Here is a 19,084-nt window from a genome sequence, read left to right as displayed (position 1 = left end):
GCAGGCAACTGAAGTCAGGATCTATTGTCTCTTTGATGCTATCAAGAAGGTGTTACAGAGGCCATTTGTCTTTACTATCCTTTTGGTGTGGTCAAGGTAACACTAAGGTCAGGAGTTCAGGTAAGCAGACTTTAGGATACATATCATTAATATTCTGAACATGTCAGTAAGTAATATGCTGAACATGTCAGTAATATGCTGAGGTCACGTATTATACTGAGTCCATTTACCCCCTGGGCATAAGGGCATAACATTCCAACCTTAGAACCTTAAGTCTGCTCCCATAAAAAGTCCTCCTAATAAAGGGAGAGGGTGTCTGTTTGTATACACAATCGTTTGTATAACATAAGGATATCTAAACAAAATTACAGAGTAAACACCTTTTATGCCATATCACTGCCTCTAGTAATAGCCTCCCACTCATGGAGTGCAGTGGCAGCTTCAATATGATCTGCCACAGAATGCAAGTTATTATTTCAAAATTCAATTGCTCACTGCAACACATTAACATTCTGTAAACATACTGAAAAGGGAGCTTGACTAGCAGGAATCACAAGTTCAACAGTACTAAGGACACGTTGTTTCATTTAAAAATTTACACAATTTTCTATCTAAGGGTACAGAATGTGATGTGGTTTTTAAATCAATGCGATAAAGTTAATTCTTTGTGATATCATTAACGACATGTAACATTAACTGATCATATCGTAGCGTTAGTTCATAATTATGTACAGTATTTGTCACCCATTCACCTTCCCTTCTAAATACATCTGCTACTCTGGAGCCAAAATATGCTTCTTTGCCAGCCAGTATTTCAGAGACAATAGTATCTATTAAGCAAAGGTAAAATGGGAAAATTATTTTTCCCTTCATAAATTATTTCCTTATGTGCTAAACTTGGTATTCTTTCATTCCCTAATATTTCTTGCTAATTAGGCCTTTCACTTGAAAGTATCACGTATTGGTGAAAATTAATAATCTTATTAATATTATATTTGTGCTCTTACTCATGGCATACATTTAGGGTAGCTTCATATTCACCATCGATCACCGCAGTTATCTGGTATCCCGTTTTTCTTAGCATCTTTGGTTAGGATCTGGCTATGCTCCAGTTTCAATAGGCTTGCTATGCCACTCACATGCCTTCACTCATGTAAGTCTCAGGCACCACCTCCAGAGACCAGCCCTAATGTGAAGTGGCAGGATGTAGGCTCACTTCTATTCCCCAGTTGGTGCCACATAACAGCCTCATGGCATGGCACTGTATGTCTGGTTGCGTCTTCATCTTCTCGGTCTGGTGAAATTTTCTCTTAACCCAGCATGTTAGCCAAATCATCAGAATGAGAGAGCAGAGCTGACCAATTTTATCACAAAAGGATGAAAGTCTATATGGAATAACATTTCCCAGTACGTGATTTTTCAAGGAAAATATTTCCTCATGACTGTTTAACTTCAATGCTTTAGTTACATTAAACCCCCCTAGTGGTAAAAGAGAGTATAAGAGAAAAAGGAGAAAAACCACTTTATGTACAGAAGGTGATAACATGTGACACAATACTTGTGTGTAAAGTAGTATTTGTGTGAGATGAGAGAAACAACACTAATGCACTTAAAGGTAGTCTGTAGGACATTCAGAAAATACACCTTTTTATGTTCTGGACATAATTATTATGTCATTTAAGAGAGACCATACACACGTACAGAATGTGATAACATTTGACACAATACTTGTGTGTAAGGTAGTATTTGTGTGAGATAAGAGAAACAACACTAATGCACTTAAAGGTATTATGTAGGACATTCAGAAAATATACCTTTTTATGTTCTGGACATAATTATTATGTCATTTAAGAGAGACCATACACACGTACAGAATGTGATAACATTTGACACAATACTTGTGTGTAAGGTAGTATTTGTGTGAGATAAGAGAAACAACACTAATGCACTTAAAGGTATTATGTAGGACATTCAGAAAATATACCTTTTTATGTTCTGGACATAATTATTATGTCATTTAAGAGAGACCATACACACGTACATAATGTGATACCAAAATAACTTATGTCAGAGATGTGCACTGCACTGTTTATACCTGGTAAGTTAAATAAAGAGAGACCATTTTTTATTTTATTTAGCAAATATCAAATACCAATGAACACCATTTTACCAGGTATAAAGCTTTCTAATTATTTCTCTTCAGATATCCTTTTATAATATAACCCCTAACTAAATTATCATTGGGCTGTATAGAAACATAGAAAGATGACGGCAGAAAAGGGCCAAGGCCCATCAAGTCAGCCCACTCTATAGACCCTTTGCCCTGACCCACTTAGGGATCCCACATGGGTGTCCCCTTTATTTCAAAAAAAAAAACTGGCACGCTGCTGGCTTCGATTGCCTGTGAGCCCTAGCATAAAATCATTGTGAGCATGGTTTTCATAAGATACTTTCTGGTGGGGGGAATCTTTTTTGGAAAGGGATATGGTACCATTTGGACTAATAGAAGGGGTGGAATAAACTCTGGAAATGGCCAATGTGCAATGTTGGGGTACCCCATAAGCTAAAATAGACAACACATAACAGAAACAGACAAACACAGAGCTCCGGCATGCTTTCTTCCATCAGTAATGATTCAGGGTTGAATTTAATCTGTAAATAAGCACACTATTAATCAAAAGAGTCACAAACAAATGTGGTATCCATTGGATTCCCACTATCAGGTCACATTGCTGGAAGTATTTTAAATGTGGCACAGTGAAATTGGTTCTCCGGACCATGTCTTAGATAATAAGCTTCTAAAAGAAAGAGAGATAGAAATTTAAGTTAATTGCTCTATATAGTTTTACTGGTCTTCTTTTCTATTTTCTTCCATTTCAAAGTTCTGTCACACAATCATAAAACTTCAAGCAGGGACGCTTTAATCTATAAAACATATAAGAGAGGTTTACGTGCATACTATCTAACAAAACTTTATTCATTCTACTTTTTTATTGTCCGATTTCTACTTTTTTATTGTCCAAAAAGGCCCAAGTCTGTTTTTTATTTTGGGGAGAAGAGAAGTTTAGCTTTCTCTATCACCTCTCGCCATCCTTTTGCCCACTTTCTGCTTTAATCTTGTGATAGAAAGTGGGACTATGTAAGTATTTTTGTGGTAGTCTGGTATATGTATATTGCCTCCCTTGCCAAGTGAATGCAAATTGTTATTGACATTGCTCCACTATAGGGATAGTAAAAATGCATTGGTTCATGTTTCCATCGGGTTAAATTTTTTATTCCTGCTTGTATAATTTTCCCCCCAATCCTGATATTTATATTCCTACACCCCAGCGTCCACTACAGCTTGTACCTGTTGCTCCCCAGGTTTCTACTAAATATTTATCTCTACCTGCGGACGCTGTTCTAATTTGGTCCAGGCACACATTGAGGTTCGGCATTCACATTATTGATCCTCCCAACACTTCCACCCTTTTAAATCAGGATAAAGAATGGAAGCAGTTTCCTCAGGGGAAGCCGTTGGCACCCTCTCTCCTTTGTTCACTTGTGCTTGAGGCATAGATTTCTTTCCCAGTCCTCTACTTTTGTATATTTCCCATAATGTCCTTGTATCTTTTCCATCTATTTCTTCCCTCTTTACACCATCTTTTATTAATGCCAAAAACATATTCCTCCGAGACACCCGCTTAGCCTTGTTTGAATTGGATTGTCCTGTTCTCTTTTTATCAAAAGTATTTTGAGGTCCCCAGTCCCCCCGATCTCCTAACTGTCGGACCGCTTCTAAGGCTTCCAAAATAGTCTTGTCTATTTGATTGATCAACAAAGTTATCATTACCTGTTTGTATGCCGGTGCAGCATGCTTAATAATTTTATTTCTCATGGACTCAGTAAAAGGTAATGACATATATGTGTCAGCGTGACCTATTACTAAGGCTGCCTTCATAGACTCCTCCTTAATTCTCATTTGAGCATCTTTTAATGTATACCAAATCTTATCATTTGAGGGCCAATCAGATTCAAGTGGATATCGCCTCGTGACACCCCTACTAATTATCTCTAATAAAGACCATTGGGCATTTTTTGCAGGATAAGGATCCTTCTGCAATGCATGTTGCACTGCTATTTCTTGACAAATTTGAACAAATTTAGGGGCATCTGTGGCATCTAACATAATCCCTGCTGCACCCAGCTCCTGCACCCGAACTACCCACTGTATTAGTGGTTCCCCAGGCTGCTGTGTAAAGCGTGCCATCATATCCATGATTTCATGTGGAGTAACATCCTCCCTAACTAGATTTTCTCCTGTTTGCAGATTTCCCTGTAATCTTTGTCTCCTCACAGGCTCTGCTTCTAAACTTTCTGCCTGTTCTCCTTTAACACATATATCCTCCTCACTGTTATTAGAATTTGAATCCCACATATTCCCATCCCATTTGTTTGGATTCCAATCATTCGGCAGATGATAAATTAAGATTTTAACTTTTCTGTAACTCACTTTCCACCTGCGTTTCTTGTATTTATATCGTGCATATTGCATAGCTGACTGTTCTATTACATTTTGATAGGTTTCTACCTTATCCATTAACAACTCATTCTAACATTGTAGCATTGTAATGGCATGCTGTTGTTTATTCCTTTTCTTTTCCAGCTCTTCTAATTTCAATTGTAATTCCTGTTTAGCTTCATGCAAATTCCTCCAGTCTGACAAAATCATCCTTCCTTGTCTAGAAATTACTTCTTGCTCTTCTCCTTTTGAGATTTTCACCTTTTGTAAGGAGGCACATAATTCATGTGGATCCCCACTTCCAAAAGTACAGGATTCACACAATCCTGCTTCTACAGACCACTCAGTGGCCATTAATTTTCCCATAATTTCATTCCCATTTGGAATGGAGGGATTGGGAGCCTGCTCCTCAACCCCTTGTTGCCTTTTTCCTGACATCATTAGATCAACCCCACTTCTGGTGCCAATTTGTTCCGCCACTAATTTCTGTCAAGTGGGATGATCAGAAATACTCAGGAAAACACACAGACAATATAAAGCATAAACAATAACACTTTAATATATATATATATATAAGAATAAATTAGCATCACCGTATCTCACGTAAACCCTCCCTTCACCATTCGGAATCCCTCAATGGATAGGCGAGTAGGACACAGGAGTCTGCCCCTTTAGACCTGACGTCTTGGATAGCCGGCTAGGATTCTAATTCTATGGGCTGAGTTTTTCTCTTTTATAGAGAAAAACTGCTGCCCTCTTAGTAAGACAGTTGGTACTGGTCCTTTGTTATTTGTTTTGACAACACATAGTTCAAGAAGGTCAGATACTGGTTTGGTTTCCCTGTCCTCTTTGATGCTACCCAGGAGGTATTCAGAATGTCATAAGGAGGTGTTGAAGTAAACCGGCTTCTCATCTGGTTTCACTCTTTCTTTGATGTGATGTAGGTCAAGAAGGTAAACAGACTTGTGGATTTATGTCGGTAGCATGCTGAATTTCAGTTACCCCCCTGGCCAGTTCCTTTGTTTGGATAACATTCAGGTCCCATCTGGCGTTAATGAGGTGTTTCAGGGACTGGTCTTGCTCTTTTGTTCTCTGTTTTGATAACACCCAGGTCTGTCCTTACTGATGTTATTTGGGCGGTACGCAGGCAACTGAAGTCAGGATCTATTGTCTCTTTGATGCTATCAAGAAGGTGTTACAGAGGCCATTTGTCTTTACTATCCTTTTGGTGTGGTCAAGGTAACACTAAGGTCAGGAGTTCAGGTAAGCAGACTTTAGGATACATATCATTAATATTCTGAACATGTCAGTAAGTAATATGCTGAACATGTCAGTAATATGCTGAGGTCACGTATTATACTGAGTCCATTTACCCCCTGGGCATAAGGGCATAACAGGAAGAATAACCTGAATCACAGTTACCGGATGCTAGGGTCCACCTTGGAGATTAGCGCCCAAGAAAAGGATCTGGGTATCATCGTAGAGAATACAAAGAAATCTTCCACCCAATGCGTGGCGGTGGCCAAAAAAGCAAACAGGATGTTGGGAATTGTTAAAAAAGGGATGGTTAACAAGACTAAGAATGTTATAATGCCCCTGTATCGCTCCATGCGCGACCTCATCTGGAGTATTGCGTTCAGTTCTGGTCTCCTTATCTCAAGAAAGATATAGTGGCGCTAGAAAAGGTTCAAAGAAGAGCAACCTAGATGGTAAAGGAGATGGAACTCCTCTCATATGAGTAAAGACTAAAACGGTTAGGGCTCTTCAGCTGAGGGGAGATATGATTGAAGTCTACAAAATCCTAAGTGGAGCAGAACGGGTACAAGTGGATCGATTTTTCACTCTGTCAAAAATTACAATTCTAGGAGACACTCGATGAAGTTTAAAACCAATAGGAGGAAATTTTTTTTCACTCAGAGAATAGTTAACTACTACTGCTGCTACTATTTATTATTTCTATAGCACTGAAAGGCGTACACAGCACTGTACATTTTAACATAAAATAGACAGTCCCTGCTCAGAAGAGTATACAATCTAATTTAGGGTTGGGGAGATTATAGTCGGTATAGGTATCTGACAGCAGTGAGGGGGAGTTAAGAGTTGAAAGCAGTTTCAAAAAAGTGGGCCTTTAGCTTGGATTTGAACACTGCCAGGGACAGAACACGACATATTGATTCAGGCAACCTGTTCCAGCCATACGGCGCCCCAAGAAAGAAGGGACGGAATCTGTAGTTGGCAGTGGAAGAGAAGGGTACAGATTAGAGGGGCTGTCCCGATGAGCGACGATCACGGTAGGGGGGGGGAGTATAGGGGGAGATGAGTGAGGAGAGATATCAGGGGGCTTCAGAGCGAATGCACTTTTAGGTCAGCAAGAGGAGTTTAAACTGTATTAGGAAATGGACGGGGAGCCAATGAAGTGACTTGAGGAGAGGGGTAATATGAGAATAGCGGCTCTCATGGAATATGAGTCGCATTGCAGCATTTTGAACGGATTGAAGAGGTGAGAGACAGGTGCGCAGGAGGCCCGAGAGAAGTACGTTGCAGTAGTCTAAGCATGAGGTGATAAGAGCATGGACAAGGGTTTTGGTCGTGTGTTCAGAGAGAAGAGGATGGATTTTGGTAATATTATAGAGGAGGAAGTGATAGGATTTGGCGGTCTGTTGGATCTGAGCAGAGAAAGAGTCAAAGCTCACCCCAAGGTTGCAAGCCAATGAGACAGAGAGGAGGATAGTGTTATCCACAGAGATAGAGAATGGTGAGAGGGGGGAGGCGGGTTTTGGGGGAAAGATAAGGAGTTCAGTTTTAGCCATATTCAGTTTGAGATGGCGGTGAGACATCCAAGTGGCAATGTCGTACAGGCAGGCTGAAATTCGGGCCTGAACTCCCACAGAGATATCCGGCGTGGAGAGGTAGATCTGGGAGTCATCAGCATAGAGGTGATATTGAAAACCATGAGAGCAGATCAGCGTACCGACAGAGCCTTGGGGTACGCCAATAGACAGTGGGATGGCGGCGGAGGAGGATCCACTGTAACATACGTTGAAGGAACGTGTTGCCAGAGGATTTGGTAAGAGTGGATAGTGTAGCTGGAGGAAAAGTCCACAGTCTGTTATTGAGAAAGACATGGGGGAAGCCACTGCTTGCCCTGTATCGGTAGCATGGAATATTGCTACTCCTTGGGTTTTGGCCAGGTACTAGTGACCTGGATTGACCATCGTGAGAATGGGCTACTGGGCTTGATGGACCATTGGTCTGACCCAGTAAGACTATTCTTATGTTCTTACGTGAGTCAAGTATAGGACAATTAAACCATTGTAACATCACTGATGAGGCACTGTGGAATGAGGCATTATGACATCACAATCTCAGTTCTGGAATGTTGCTCTCATTGGGGTTCCAGAATCTTGCTATTCTTTGAGATGCTGAAATGTTGCTACTCCTTGGGTTTTGGCCAGGTACTAGTGACCTGGATTGGCCACCGTGAGAACGGGCTACTGGGCTTGATGAACCATTGGTCTGACCCAGTAAGGCTATTCTTATGTTCTTACGTGAGCCAAGTATAGGACAATTAAATCATTGTAACATCACTGATGAGGCACTGTGGAATGAGGCATTATGACATCACAATCTCAGCTCTGGAATGTTGCTCTCATTGGGGTTCCAGAATCTTGCTATTCTTTGAGATGCTGGAATATTGCTACTCCTTGGATTTTGGCCAAGTATTAGTGACCTGGATTGACCACCATGAGAATGGGCTACTGGGCTTGATGGACCATTGGTCTGACCCAGTAAGGCTATTCTTATGTTCTTACGTGAGCCAAGTATAGGACAATTAAATCATTGTAACATCACTGATGAGGCACTGTGGAATGAGGCATTATGACATCACAATCTCAGCTCTGGAATGTTGCTCTCATTGGGGTTCCAGAATCTTGCTATTCTTTGAGATGCTGAAATGTTGCTACTCCTTGGGTTTTGGCCAGGTACTAGTGACCTGGATTGGCCACCGTGAGAACGGGCTACTGGGCTTGATGAACCATTGGTCTGACCCAGTAAGGCTATTCTTATGTTCTTAATATAAGCATTACCATTGGGACAGACTGAAGGTCCATCAAGCCCAGTATCCTGTTTCCTACAGTGGCCAAGCCAGGTCACAGGTATCTGGCATAGTCCCAAAAGAGTTTAACAATAAACAGATTTTTTTGCTGCTTATCCAAGGAATAAGTAGTGCTGTGATTGTGATGTGATTTCTAGCATCATGGCTAATATTGGAATGGGGACTTGTATACCGCCTTTTTGTCGCTTTGGCATTTCAAAGCTGACATTCAAAGCGGTGAGCACTGGAAGATTAAGTGGCTTGCCCAGGGTCACAAGGAGCAGCACCAGGATTTCACCTTACAACCTCTGGGTGCAGAGGCAGCAGCTCAGCCAATGAGCCACAGCCCTTCCATAGACCAAATCAGTTCACGTGTGTGGGAAACCAATGAGGACACTGATCAAATATAGCTATTCCCAGGAGTTTAAAGGGTTTGCTGAAGAAATCCATGGAAACTCCACCTCGTAAATCTTCTCTTTTCTATTTTGAATCCTACCTTTGCTCTTTAAAATATACATAAGCATCGCCATACTGTGACAGACTCAAGATCCAAAAAGCCTAGTATCCTGTTAATAACAATGGCAAAACAAGCACCTAGCAAGATCCCAAAACAGTAAAACAGATTTTATACTGCTTATCCCAAGGATAAGCACTGGATTTTTCAAAGTCCATCTTAATAATGGCTTATGGACTTTTCTTTCAGGAACTTGTCCAGACCTATTTAAAACCATGCTAAGCTAACTTCTTTTACCATATTCTCTGGCAATGAATTTCAGATTTTAATTACACCTTGAATAAAACAATATTTTCTTCAATTTTGTTTAAAATTTTCTACTTAGTATTGTTATTACGTGCCCCTGGTCTTTGTATTTTTGGAATGAGGAAATAATAAATGATTTTTGTTTACCTGTTCCACTCTACTCGGTATTTTGTAGACCTCCATCATATCTTCCCTCAGCTGTCTTTTTGGTTCATAGACAACAACGCGGAAGACAAAGGCGCGCGCCGACAACTGAGCGCAAGACGGAGGTGTGCGCCGAAGAAAATTACTGTTTTTAGGGGCTCCGACGGGGGTTTTTGTTGGGGAGCACCCCCAGTTTACTTAATACAAATCGCGCCGGCATTGTGGTGGGTTTGGGGGGTTATAACCCCCCACATTTTACTGTAAACTTCACTTTTTCCCTGTTTTTAGGGAAAAAGTGAAGTTTTCAATAAAATGTGGGGGGTTACAACCCCCCAAACCCCCCACAACGCGGCGCGATCTGTCCCACGCCCCCCCGTCGGAGCCCTAAAAACAGTAATTTTCTTCAGCACGCACCTCCGCGCTGCGCTCAATTGTCTGCTCGCGCCTTTGTCCCGGCGCGCTTTTGACCTGACACCGTCTTTTCTCCAAGCTGAAGAGCGCTGTCCTTTTTAGCCTTTCCCAATAGGGAAGTCATCCCATCGCTTCTATCATTTTGAATCCTGTCTTTGCTCTGGCAGTTCTTTAATGTTTAGTACTTAATTAACTGTGACCTTTTTCTTGGAGCTGAATTTGAATACAGTTTAAGAACAGAAGAATAGCCTTTCTAGGTCAGACCAATGGTCCATCTAGCCCAGTAATCCATTCTCACAGTGGCCAACCCAGGTCCCTAGTACCTGGCCAAAACCCAAGGAGTAGCAACATTCCATGCTACCGGTCCAGAGCAAGCAGTGGCTTACCATTGGGTACTTGCTGCATTTTTTTTCAGAAGTGCCTTTAGAGCTGGAATTGCTTTGTGCTGCAGGTTACATCATGGTATGTAAACCAGTGCACTCTTAAGAGTCATCATAGTGTTGGTAAAGTTACAAATGTATAAATCTACATGCTTTTTAAATGTTGGAACCCTAACTGATGCAAGAGCTGTCATAGAATAAAATGTTTTAATTATCAGCACTTCTCATATGTACACAGTGGGTGAATCTTTGCATTTTTGTGCAGAAGTTCTTTCTTGCACTTTTTATTCAGGCCTGATGGGAGGGGGTACTTGGGCCTCAAGATTCAAGGGGAGAGAAAGTGTATTTTCAAGCAGTGTGTGTAAAAGTTGTTATCCGAGGACAAACAGGCATTATTTTCTCACATGGAACCTGGCACAGACAGTCATAAAGTGTACTGTCACTTTAAAACTTTAAGACCGCCTGTACCACTCAAACTTCGCCAAAAAATGAGCCATCATGATTTTCATAGCACCAAGTGACCTCATCAACCATGTTTCTCTCTCTTACTACAATTCAGCATAAGAGAACCTATCACACTTCAAATCTTTCCAACCTTGCTAACATAGAATGAGGACTCTCCTCCATCCCAATCTGTTTGTTAGCACTCACAGCATGGTATCTCTTGCTCACCGAGTAGATGCTTTCACACTATCTGCTCCAGTTTCAGCCATCATTGAAGCTTCTAGAAAACCTTCCACATAGCACTGCCACTGTTTCAAGTGGACTCGATTCACAGTTTGGTGTAATCTTTACTCCCTAGATCCGATCACTTGTCCACTTCCATCTGTTCTATACTATCTCTTACACCTTTCCTGCTCCGGTCTCAAAACTACTTAGCCAAAGTTCATCTCGTTACTATTAGTGCTTTTCATGCACCATTGAACAAAGGGCCTTTATTGGTATATCCTTTGATTTCCACCTCCTATAGCTTGGGACCTTAATGTCGATGTCATACTTTCCATTCTGATGAAATCTTCATTTGAACCACTCTTAACTTCATCACTCAAACATCTCACATGGAAAGTAATCTTCCTCATATCTCTAACTTCTGCATTCTGAGTCAGTGAACTTCAAATACTTGTATCAGATCCACCCTATACAACTTTCTACCATGACCATATGGGTCTTTGCATTCATCCAATGGTCATCTTGGAATTTCATCTTAACCAATCTATAGTTCTACCAGTCTTCTTTCCATTCTCACCATTATCTGCTCTTACCACATCCTCTGGCAACGCATTACAGAGCTTAACTATTCTCTGAGTGAAAAAAAATTTTCTCCTATTGGTTTTAAGAGTATTTCCCTGTAACTTCATCGAGTGTCCCCATGTCTTTGTAATTTTTGACGGCGTGAAAACTTGATCCACTTGTACCTGTTCTTCTCCACTGTTGGTCTCACCAGGCTGATGGTATTTGTCCATAACCCTCTTCTCAGAGGCACGATCCTGACAGCTAGGGACTCCCACTTATGAGAATATAATGCCTGCTTGTCCTCGGATAAAGCATAGTTACTCACCTGTAGCAAGGGTTATCCAAGGATAGCAGGCATATTCTCACAACTCTCCCACTCCCCATAATTATTTTCTTAGCTTTATTACTGAATTAATGGTCCCGTGAGCTGACATCGGGCGGGAAGGCACCAACATGTGCAAGGTATAGGTGGTCTTACAGTTTTAAAGTAACAGTATGCTTTTTGACTGTCCGTGCTAGGTTCCATAGATGATTTCACCCACATGTGAGAATATATGCCTGCTGTCCTCTGATAATGCCTGCTAGAGGTGAGTAACTATGCATTGTAGTGTCTACTGGAACTGATTGCAAAATATAACAAATTGCTGCAAGTCTTGTTGGTATATGTAAGCTAAGACTTGGTTTGCAAATTTTATTTATTTATTGAAAGCTTGTATACTGCTGCTAATGACTGGGGAGTCAATTCAGAGCAGTTTACATGAGCTTCTGTAATGGTTGTACCAGAACAGAATACACTCATCCTATGCATATACACACATTCTAAAACCTACTTACTTACTTATATATACAGTATATACTAGTATTTCTCATAGGGGTTATATTACACAGGAAATTATTAAATAATTTTTAAAGTAATTTTTAAATTATTTTAGTTAAAGCTGGCTTCATCAATAGCACACTTGTTTTCATTGGAACTAAAGTCTAGCTGGATAATGTGAAGAATGAGGAGTCCCCTCAGATTATTCTTCACAAAGTGATCCGTACATTTCTGGTGCTGGTGCTGGTAAAACATTTGATGTGGCATGGAGCAGTGAATTTGGGAAGCTTTTATTTTCCCACTTGTGCCAAGTCTAATCTTTTGAATATGTTTTAATGTGCTCCGTGTTTCAGAATTCAGAAACCTACATCTTGTAAAATCTCTATTTATTTATCTCTTTATAGTTTGACTTCAACAACCCGTGCAAGCTCAGAGGCCTTGAGAGGAAATATAGCACTGCTCGAGACAGAAGTATGTTTCATGTTTGTTTTTTTTAAAAGTATGACTTTAGAATTGATGTATTATTTCTGTGCATACTGTTAATCTCTTTTACAAGAGATTGGAGAAGCTGGGTCTCTTTTCCCTGGAGAAGAGAAGACTTAGAGGGGATATGATGGAGACTTACAGGATCATGAGGGGCATAGAGAGAGTGGAGAGGAACAGATTCTTCAAACTTTCGAAAAATAAAAGAACAAAAGGGCACTCGGAAAAGTTGAAAGGGGACAGATTCAAAATGAATGCTAGGAAGTTCTTCTTTACCCAACGTGTGGTGGACACCTAGAATGCGCTTCCAGAGAACGTAATAGGGCAGAGTACGGTACTGGGGTTTAAGAAAGGATTGGACAATTTCCTGCTGGAAAAGGGGATAGAGGGGTATAGATAGAGGATTACTGCACAAGTCCTGTACCTGTTGGGCCGCCGCGTGAGCGGACTGCTGGGCACGATGGACCTCAGGTCTGACCCAGCGGAGGCATTGCTTATGATCTTATGTACAATAGCATAGTAGCTATCAGACTTCTATGTTCTAAGGACCCCCTGTACATAATAAACCAGAACATTAGGTGGAGAAAAAGAGACCTCAGAAATTTTGCTCCTTAATTTTCAGTACATTAAAGTCCTGTGGATGAGCTCACACAGTCATTGGTCTCTAAAAAAACCTCTTTATATAATTTTCAATTCTGCAGTAGTAAATCCAAATACGCAGCCAGGTACTTATCTTCACAGATATCAAAAGACGGTCAACCATTAATGTTCATGGACATCCAACAACAACCACCACCTTCAGAGAACATTCAGGCAAACTCAAACTGCTTCAACCAGACCCGACAGCAGCCCTGTTTCGCAAAGAACTATATCAAGGGCTCTGGCCATCTGTTCTCCTTGAAAAGCAATAAATAGCTAATAACCAATTGTATATCCCGTCAAGAGCTCACCAGTACTGTGGAAATCAGGTTCAGGGAGCAGCATTTAAATCTCCAAACAGTCCCATTCTTTTCTTCCTAGGTCACATCCCTTTTCTGCTGGTAACGCATCCACCCACGTGTACAGGGTCTTCTTAATTACTGTATACTGTATATTCAAATATAAACCAAAAGTTGTGGTCCCGGTTTATATTCGGGTCAATGCCCTATCATACCTCTGCCGATCCCTGGTGGAGGTGCAGCAGGCAGGAGCAATCTTTCCAAACTCCTGCCCCACTGCTAACCGGCTGCGCAATTCAATTTTTTCATCTGAACGGCACAAGCAGCAGTGCGATTTGGCGCTGCTTCTTGGCGCTGAGCGGCTTCCATAGATATCAGTAGGTCGTAACCCTGAATTGCTCAACAGGGTAGCAAAGGGCACCACTCCAGTTTCATCATCAAGAAAGGAAAATACATGTTCCAGCATGGAATCTGCCTATTGAATAATAGTACTATTATCCAGTCCCGGTGGGAAATTCTGGTTCCCCACAATGGGAAGCACATCAGTATGGAGGTGGGTTATGTTTCATTGCAAAGAAAAATGGGGAGACCCAATGATCCACAGTGAAAACAATCCACCGATAAAAACAAAAACTGGATACAGATGTTCTGGAGATAATTGATTAAACACTGACATATAAAACCATGAAAATTCAATTAAAAAGTACAATGATAAAAAATACTGTGATGAAAATCCAATCGGACCCTACATTTTTTTGCTACTTCAGCTTGTCTGCGGTGTTCTTTGCTCACATGTTTAAAGACAATAGACTGTTTTCAGTCCAATTCTTTATATGTGAGGTTGCAAACCATTGAACCCCTGAGGAAGGCGTGTTTGCCGAAACACAGACCGTGTAGGGTCCGGTTTGATTTTTATCAAAGTATTTTTTATCATTGTACTTTTGTAATTGAATTTTCATGGTTTTATATGTCAGTGTTTAATCAATTATCTCCAGAACATCTGTATCCACAGTTTTTGTTTATGTTTCATTGCATCATCAAAGCCAGCCATACTAACTGCATGTGTTTAACAAGCAGATGCTGTTTATGGGAGGGGGGGAATTTACTAGAAACAATCTGTAAAAGATAGTGTGGGTGAAAGGGCCTAAACAATGTGAGGGGCATAATAAAAAAAAAAATGTCTAAGTCCCCTTTTGGCCTAAGGCCGTAAACGCTGAAAGTAGCAGCAGGGAAAATGTCCATTCTCAAAAAAAACATCCAAAATGAGGTTTTTTTTGAGAATGGCCTACCTCTACGTTCAGCAGTTTAATCATCCAGACCACCACTACGTCTAACCTTAGAACACACTATCAAAAAATTGCCCAAGTCCCAAATACCCAAAACAAGACCTTTTAGGCGAAGGAGGAGCCAGTCCTTCGCCTAAAAGATGGATTCTGTAACCGGCATCTGTCAAAAACAACACCGGTTACAGAATCCCCTCCCCTCCCCCTGCAACAATCGCAGCAGGAGAGATGCCTTGAACTCCTGAATGGCCCCCCTAACTCTGCGACCCCCAACACCCCCCTCAACTTACTTTATTTTGGTCGGCCGGTCGGGTCCCAAGCCCGGCTGGTCAGCAGGCCCGCCATCCTCCAAATGGCGGGCTTAGGGCCTGATTGGGCCAGGTGCCTAAGGCCCTGCACATAGGCTGAGTTGGCCCCTTGTGCCTAAGGCCCCACCCACAGGAGGGGCCTAAGGCAACTGGGCCAATTCCGGTTGGCCCAGGTGCCTAAGGCCCCACCCACAAGAGGGGCCTAAGGCAACTGGGCCAATTCCTGTTTGGCCCAGGCGCCTAAGGCCCCTCCTATGGGCGGGGCCTTAGGCGCCTGGCCCAATCAGGCCCTGGGCCTGCCATTTGGAGGATGGTGGGCATGCCGGCCAGCTGGACTTTGGATTCAGCCGGCCAACGTAAAGTAAGTTGAGGGTGTGTGTCGGGGGGTCACGGGGTTAGGGGGGCTGTTTGTGAGTTCGGAGGGGGAGTGCGCCATGGCCAGGAGGGCCTGGGATCCCTCCTGCCCCTATTTGATGGGGAGTGGGGGGTCGCTTTCAAGCAGGAGGGGTTGGGCTCCCTTCCGCCGGTATTGTCAGGGTGAGCGGGGTCGTGGGGGGGTGTGCATCGGCAGGAGGGGTTGGGCTCCCTCCTGCCGGTATTGTCTCGGGGGGGAGTTGCTGGTGGGTGCACTATAGGCAGGAGGGCCTGGGATCCCTCCCGCCCATATTTGAGGGATTTGGGGGGTTCGGGGGCATGCACCTCAGCAGGAGGGGTTGGGCTCTCTCCTGCCAGTATTGTTGGGGTTCGGGGGGTGGATCGCGATCGTAGCAGGAGAGAATGAGCATCTCCTCTGCCGCGATCGCGATCCCCACCCCCAAACTGCCACAAACCGTGGCAGGAGACATTGGGCAACTTTCCTGTTGCGGTTCGCAGCAGTTCGGGGGGGGGGGATTGCAACGGGGGAAATGAGGCATCTCTCCTGCCGCGATCATTGCGGTGGGGGGGGTGGGCAGGTTGCCGGGGCTGCTGAGCTGATTGCGGCAGCCACGATCAGCTCAGTGGCCCCTATTCGGAACTTATACCTGTTTTGATTTGGTCTAAGTCAAAACGTATAAGTTCCGACTGGGCAACCTGTTAAAGTTTTTGGTTATACTTACTGCACAACTAAAAATGCCTCTTTTCACTCTAGGCGTTTAGAGGCAAGGTAAAGGCCTAAGATGGTTTTAGAAACATCTAAAACCAGCTTTGATTATCGGTACTTGGACGGTCTGTCTTTTTGATAGTCCAAGTACCAATTTAGGCCACTTTTTGAACGTTTTTTAAAAAATTTTATTTTCACATCACAGGGGTATAATTGGAGGTATCCAAAAACCAGCCCCATAGATGGCTAAGCCCATATGCTAGGTTATAAAGATACAAATTAGGAACACCCATCCCTTCCTGTTTCCAATCACCCAGTAAGCACTCCAATCTTAGCTTAAGTTTTTTCCCCTTCCAGAAGAATTTTTGTAAAACAGAGCTCAACTCTCTGTAATCCTTCTTCAAAATCCACAAGGGAAGCTGTTGTAGAGCAGTGTTCTTCAACCTTTTTACACCTATGGACCGGCGGAAATAAAATAATTATTTCGTGGACCGGCAAACTAATAAGACTGAAATTTTTAAAAACCCCATTGCCGCCCCATCCCTGCAAGCTCGGTCCCATTAACCATTTGATCCCATCCGCACAAGCCTCAAATAGTTATGATTTTATATTGAACATATTTTATTAAAGTATAAAAAGAAACAATATTCTTTACAATTGTCATTTTATAAATATAAATAATACAGGGCAAGGATCCCCTTCACATATATCCCCTCTACTATCAAGAAAACTGAATAAGCCAAATTATTACAGAATGCTACACAAATATCATGCTAACAGAATACCACAGTCACACACGGCAGGAATGGTGTTAGGGGAGTGGAACTAGGGCAACTGCCTCCTGGTCAGAGAGAGCCCTAAGCCAACTGGAAGCTAAAGACGCACTACCTGGGCTTTGCACTCCCCAGTTATGTCTAACATCAGCTCTAGCAGGATACATATTTTAAATCTGATATATTCTAATCACAAGATAGAAATAAAATTATTTTTTTCTACCTTTTGTCGTCTCTGGTTTCTGCTTTCATCTTCTTTTCACTCTCTTCCATCCAGCGTCTGCCCTCTGTCTCTTCAATCCAGCATCTGCCTCTTCCATCCACTGTCTGCCCTCTACCCCTCCCCCTTCCAAATGATATCTGCGTTCTTTCTATGCCCCTCTCTCCTACACCAGATCTAGCATCTTTGTCCCTCTTTTCTTATTTTTCATCTGATCCCCCTTCCCAGAATCAATCTCTTTCTACTTTGTCATTCCTCTGTCTCTCCCCTTTCCCTCATCTGATCTCTCCATTCCATCCTGACTCCTTCCCCTCCTCTAATCTCCCTGCCAGCTGTTTCCTTCCAATGTTCCTCCTCCCCTGTCCAGCAGTACCTTCTCCCTTTCTTCCTCCCCTTATCCAACAGTAATTCTCGTCCCTTCCCCTTCTCCCCTGTCAGCAGTATCCCCTTCCCCTCCCTTGTCCAGGAGTACCCCTTCTCCCTTTCCTCCTCCTCTTATCCAACAGTAACTCTCGTCCCTTCCCTTTCCCTTCTCCCCTGTCAGCAGTAGCCCTTTCCCCTCCCTTGTCCAGGAGCACCCCTTCTCCCTTCCCTCCTTCCCTCTCCAGCAAATGTTTCCTCTATGTAGGCTAGCGGCAGCTCTGTGTGCTTTTAACTTCGGCACACAGCTGCCCCTAAGCAGTATTTTAGCCGCGGTTTCATGAGGCAGCCTTGGGGCCTTTGGTTGGCCGGCCCGCATTGATGATGCGATGTGGGCCAGCCTATCAAAGGCCCCGAGGGTGCCTCATGAAACCGCGGCTAAAATACTGCTTAGGGGCAGCTGTGTGCCGAAGTTAAAAGCACACAAAGCTGCCCCTGCTTGTCTGGGGGTGTGGAGACATACGCGGCAGGAGTAGGAGGTGGAAGGCAGGAGTGTCGGCATAGCGACGGCAACAGGAAGTTGCACGTCAGCTGACGCCGGCACTTTTTGCTGTGGCTGAGGACCCGAATCCTTCGCGGACTGGCAACATTTTTTTGCGGACTGGCACTGGTCCGCGGACCGGCGGTTGAAGAACTGTGTTGTAGAGTATATAACCAGCGGGGAAATAGAACCATACTATACAGGGCGCTTCTGCCACTCAAAGGAAGCGGGAGTGTATTCCAGAGATCCAACTGACGTTTAGTATCAACTAAAAGTCTTGAGATGTTACAGGCATAAAGCCTATGGGGATCCGCCAGTAGCTGTATCCCCAAATATGTGAATTCCTCCTTTGTCCACCACAAAGGGAACTCCCCCGGCTATCCTTCCCTAGTCACCTCTAATGTCACCATCGCTTCAGATTTAGCAGCATTCAATTAAAGCTGGAGAAATCACTATATTCATGCGTACTTTCTAGTAACGTTGAAAGAGAGAAGACCAGATTAGTGATGTGAATATCATCTGCAAACGCAGAGATTTTGAAGTCACCAGAACCCACCTGCACACCCTTGACCTCTGGATTCCAACTAATCTCCCTCATACATATATGCATTTAAATTGCTTTGAATATTGACCCCATTGGAACTACAGGTCCAACCCCCCCCCCACACACACCATTCTTTGTGGTTTAGGCTATTTCATCATACAGCCCTCATTCCTCATTAACGGCCATTAATGACCATGGAAGATCTCTAGGA

The 19,084-nt window shown here is 42.9% G+C and overlaps 1 protein-coding gene across 1 annotated transcript in view; it reads left to right on the top strand.

Annotated features, from left to right (window-relative positions):
* SERINC5 (serine incorporator 5) overlaps positions 1 to 19,084 on the top strand; it is a 182,137-nt gene that overhangs the window by 158,087 nt on the left and 4,966 nt on the right. The window contains exon 9 of the mRNA XM_033929725.1: positions 12,747 to 12,813. Within this exon, the coding sequence (XP_033785616.1) occupies positions 12,747 to 12,813 (67 nt within the window). The remainder of the gene's footprint in view (positions 1 to 12,746; positions 12,814 to 19,084) is intronic.

Source organism: Geotrypetes seraphini, chromosome 1 (genome assembly GCF_902459505.1).
Source record: "Geotrypetes seraphini chromosome 1, aGeoSer1.1, whole genome shotgun sequence".
In the NCBI taxonomy this organism is placed as follows: domain Eukaryota; kingdom Metazoa; phylum Chordata; class Amphibia; order Gymnophiona; family Dermophiidae; genus Geotrypetes; species Geotrypetes seraphini.
Note: the sequence above shows the minus strand (reverse complement) of the source record. Positions and strands in the feature narration are given on the sequence as shown.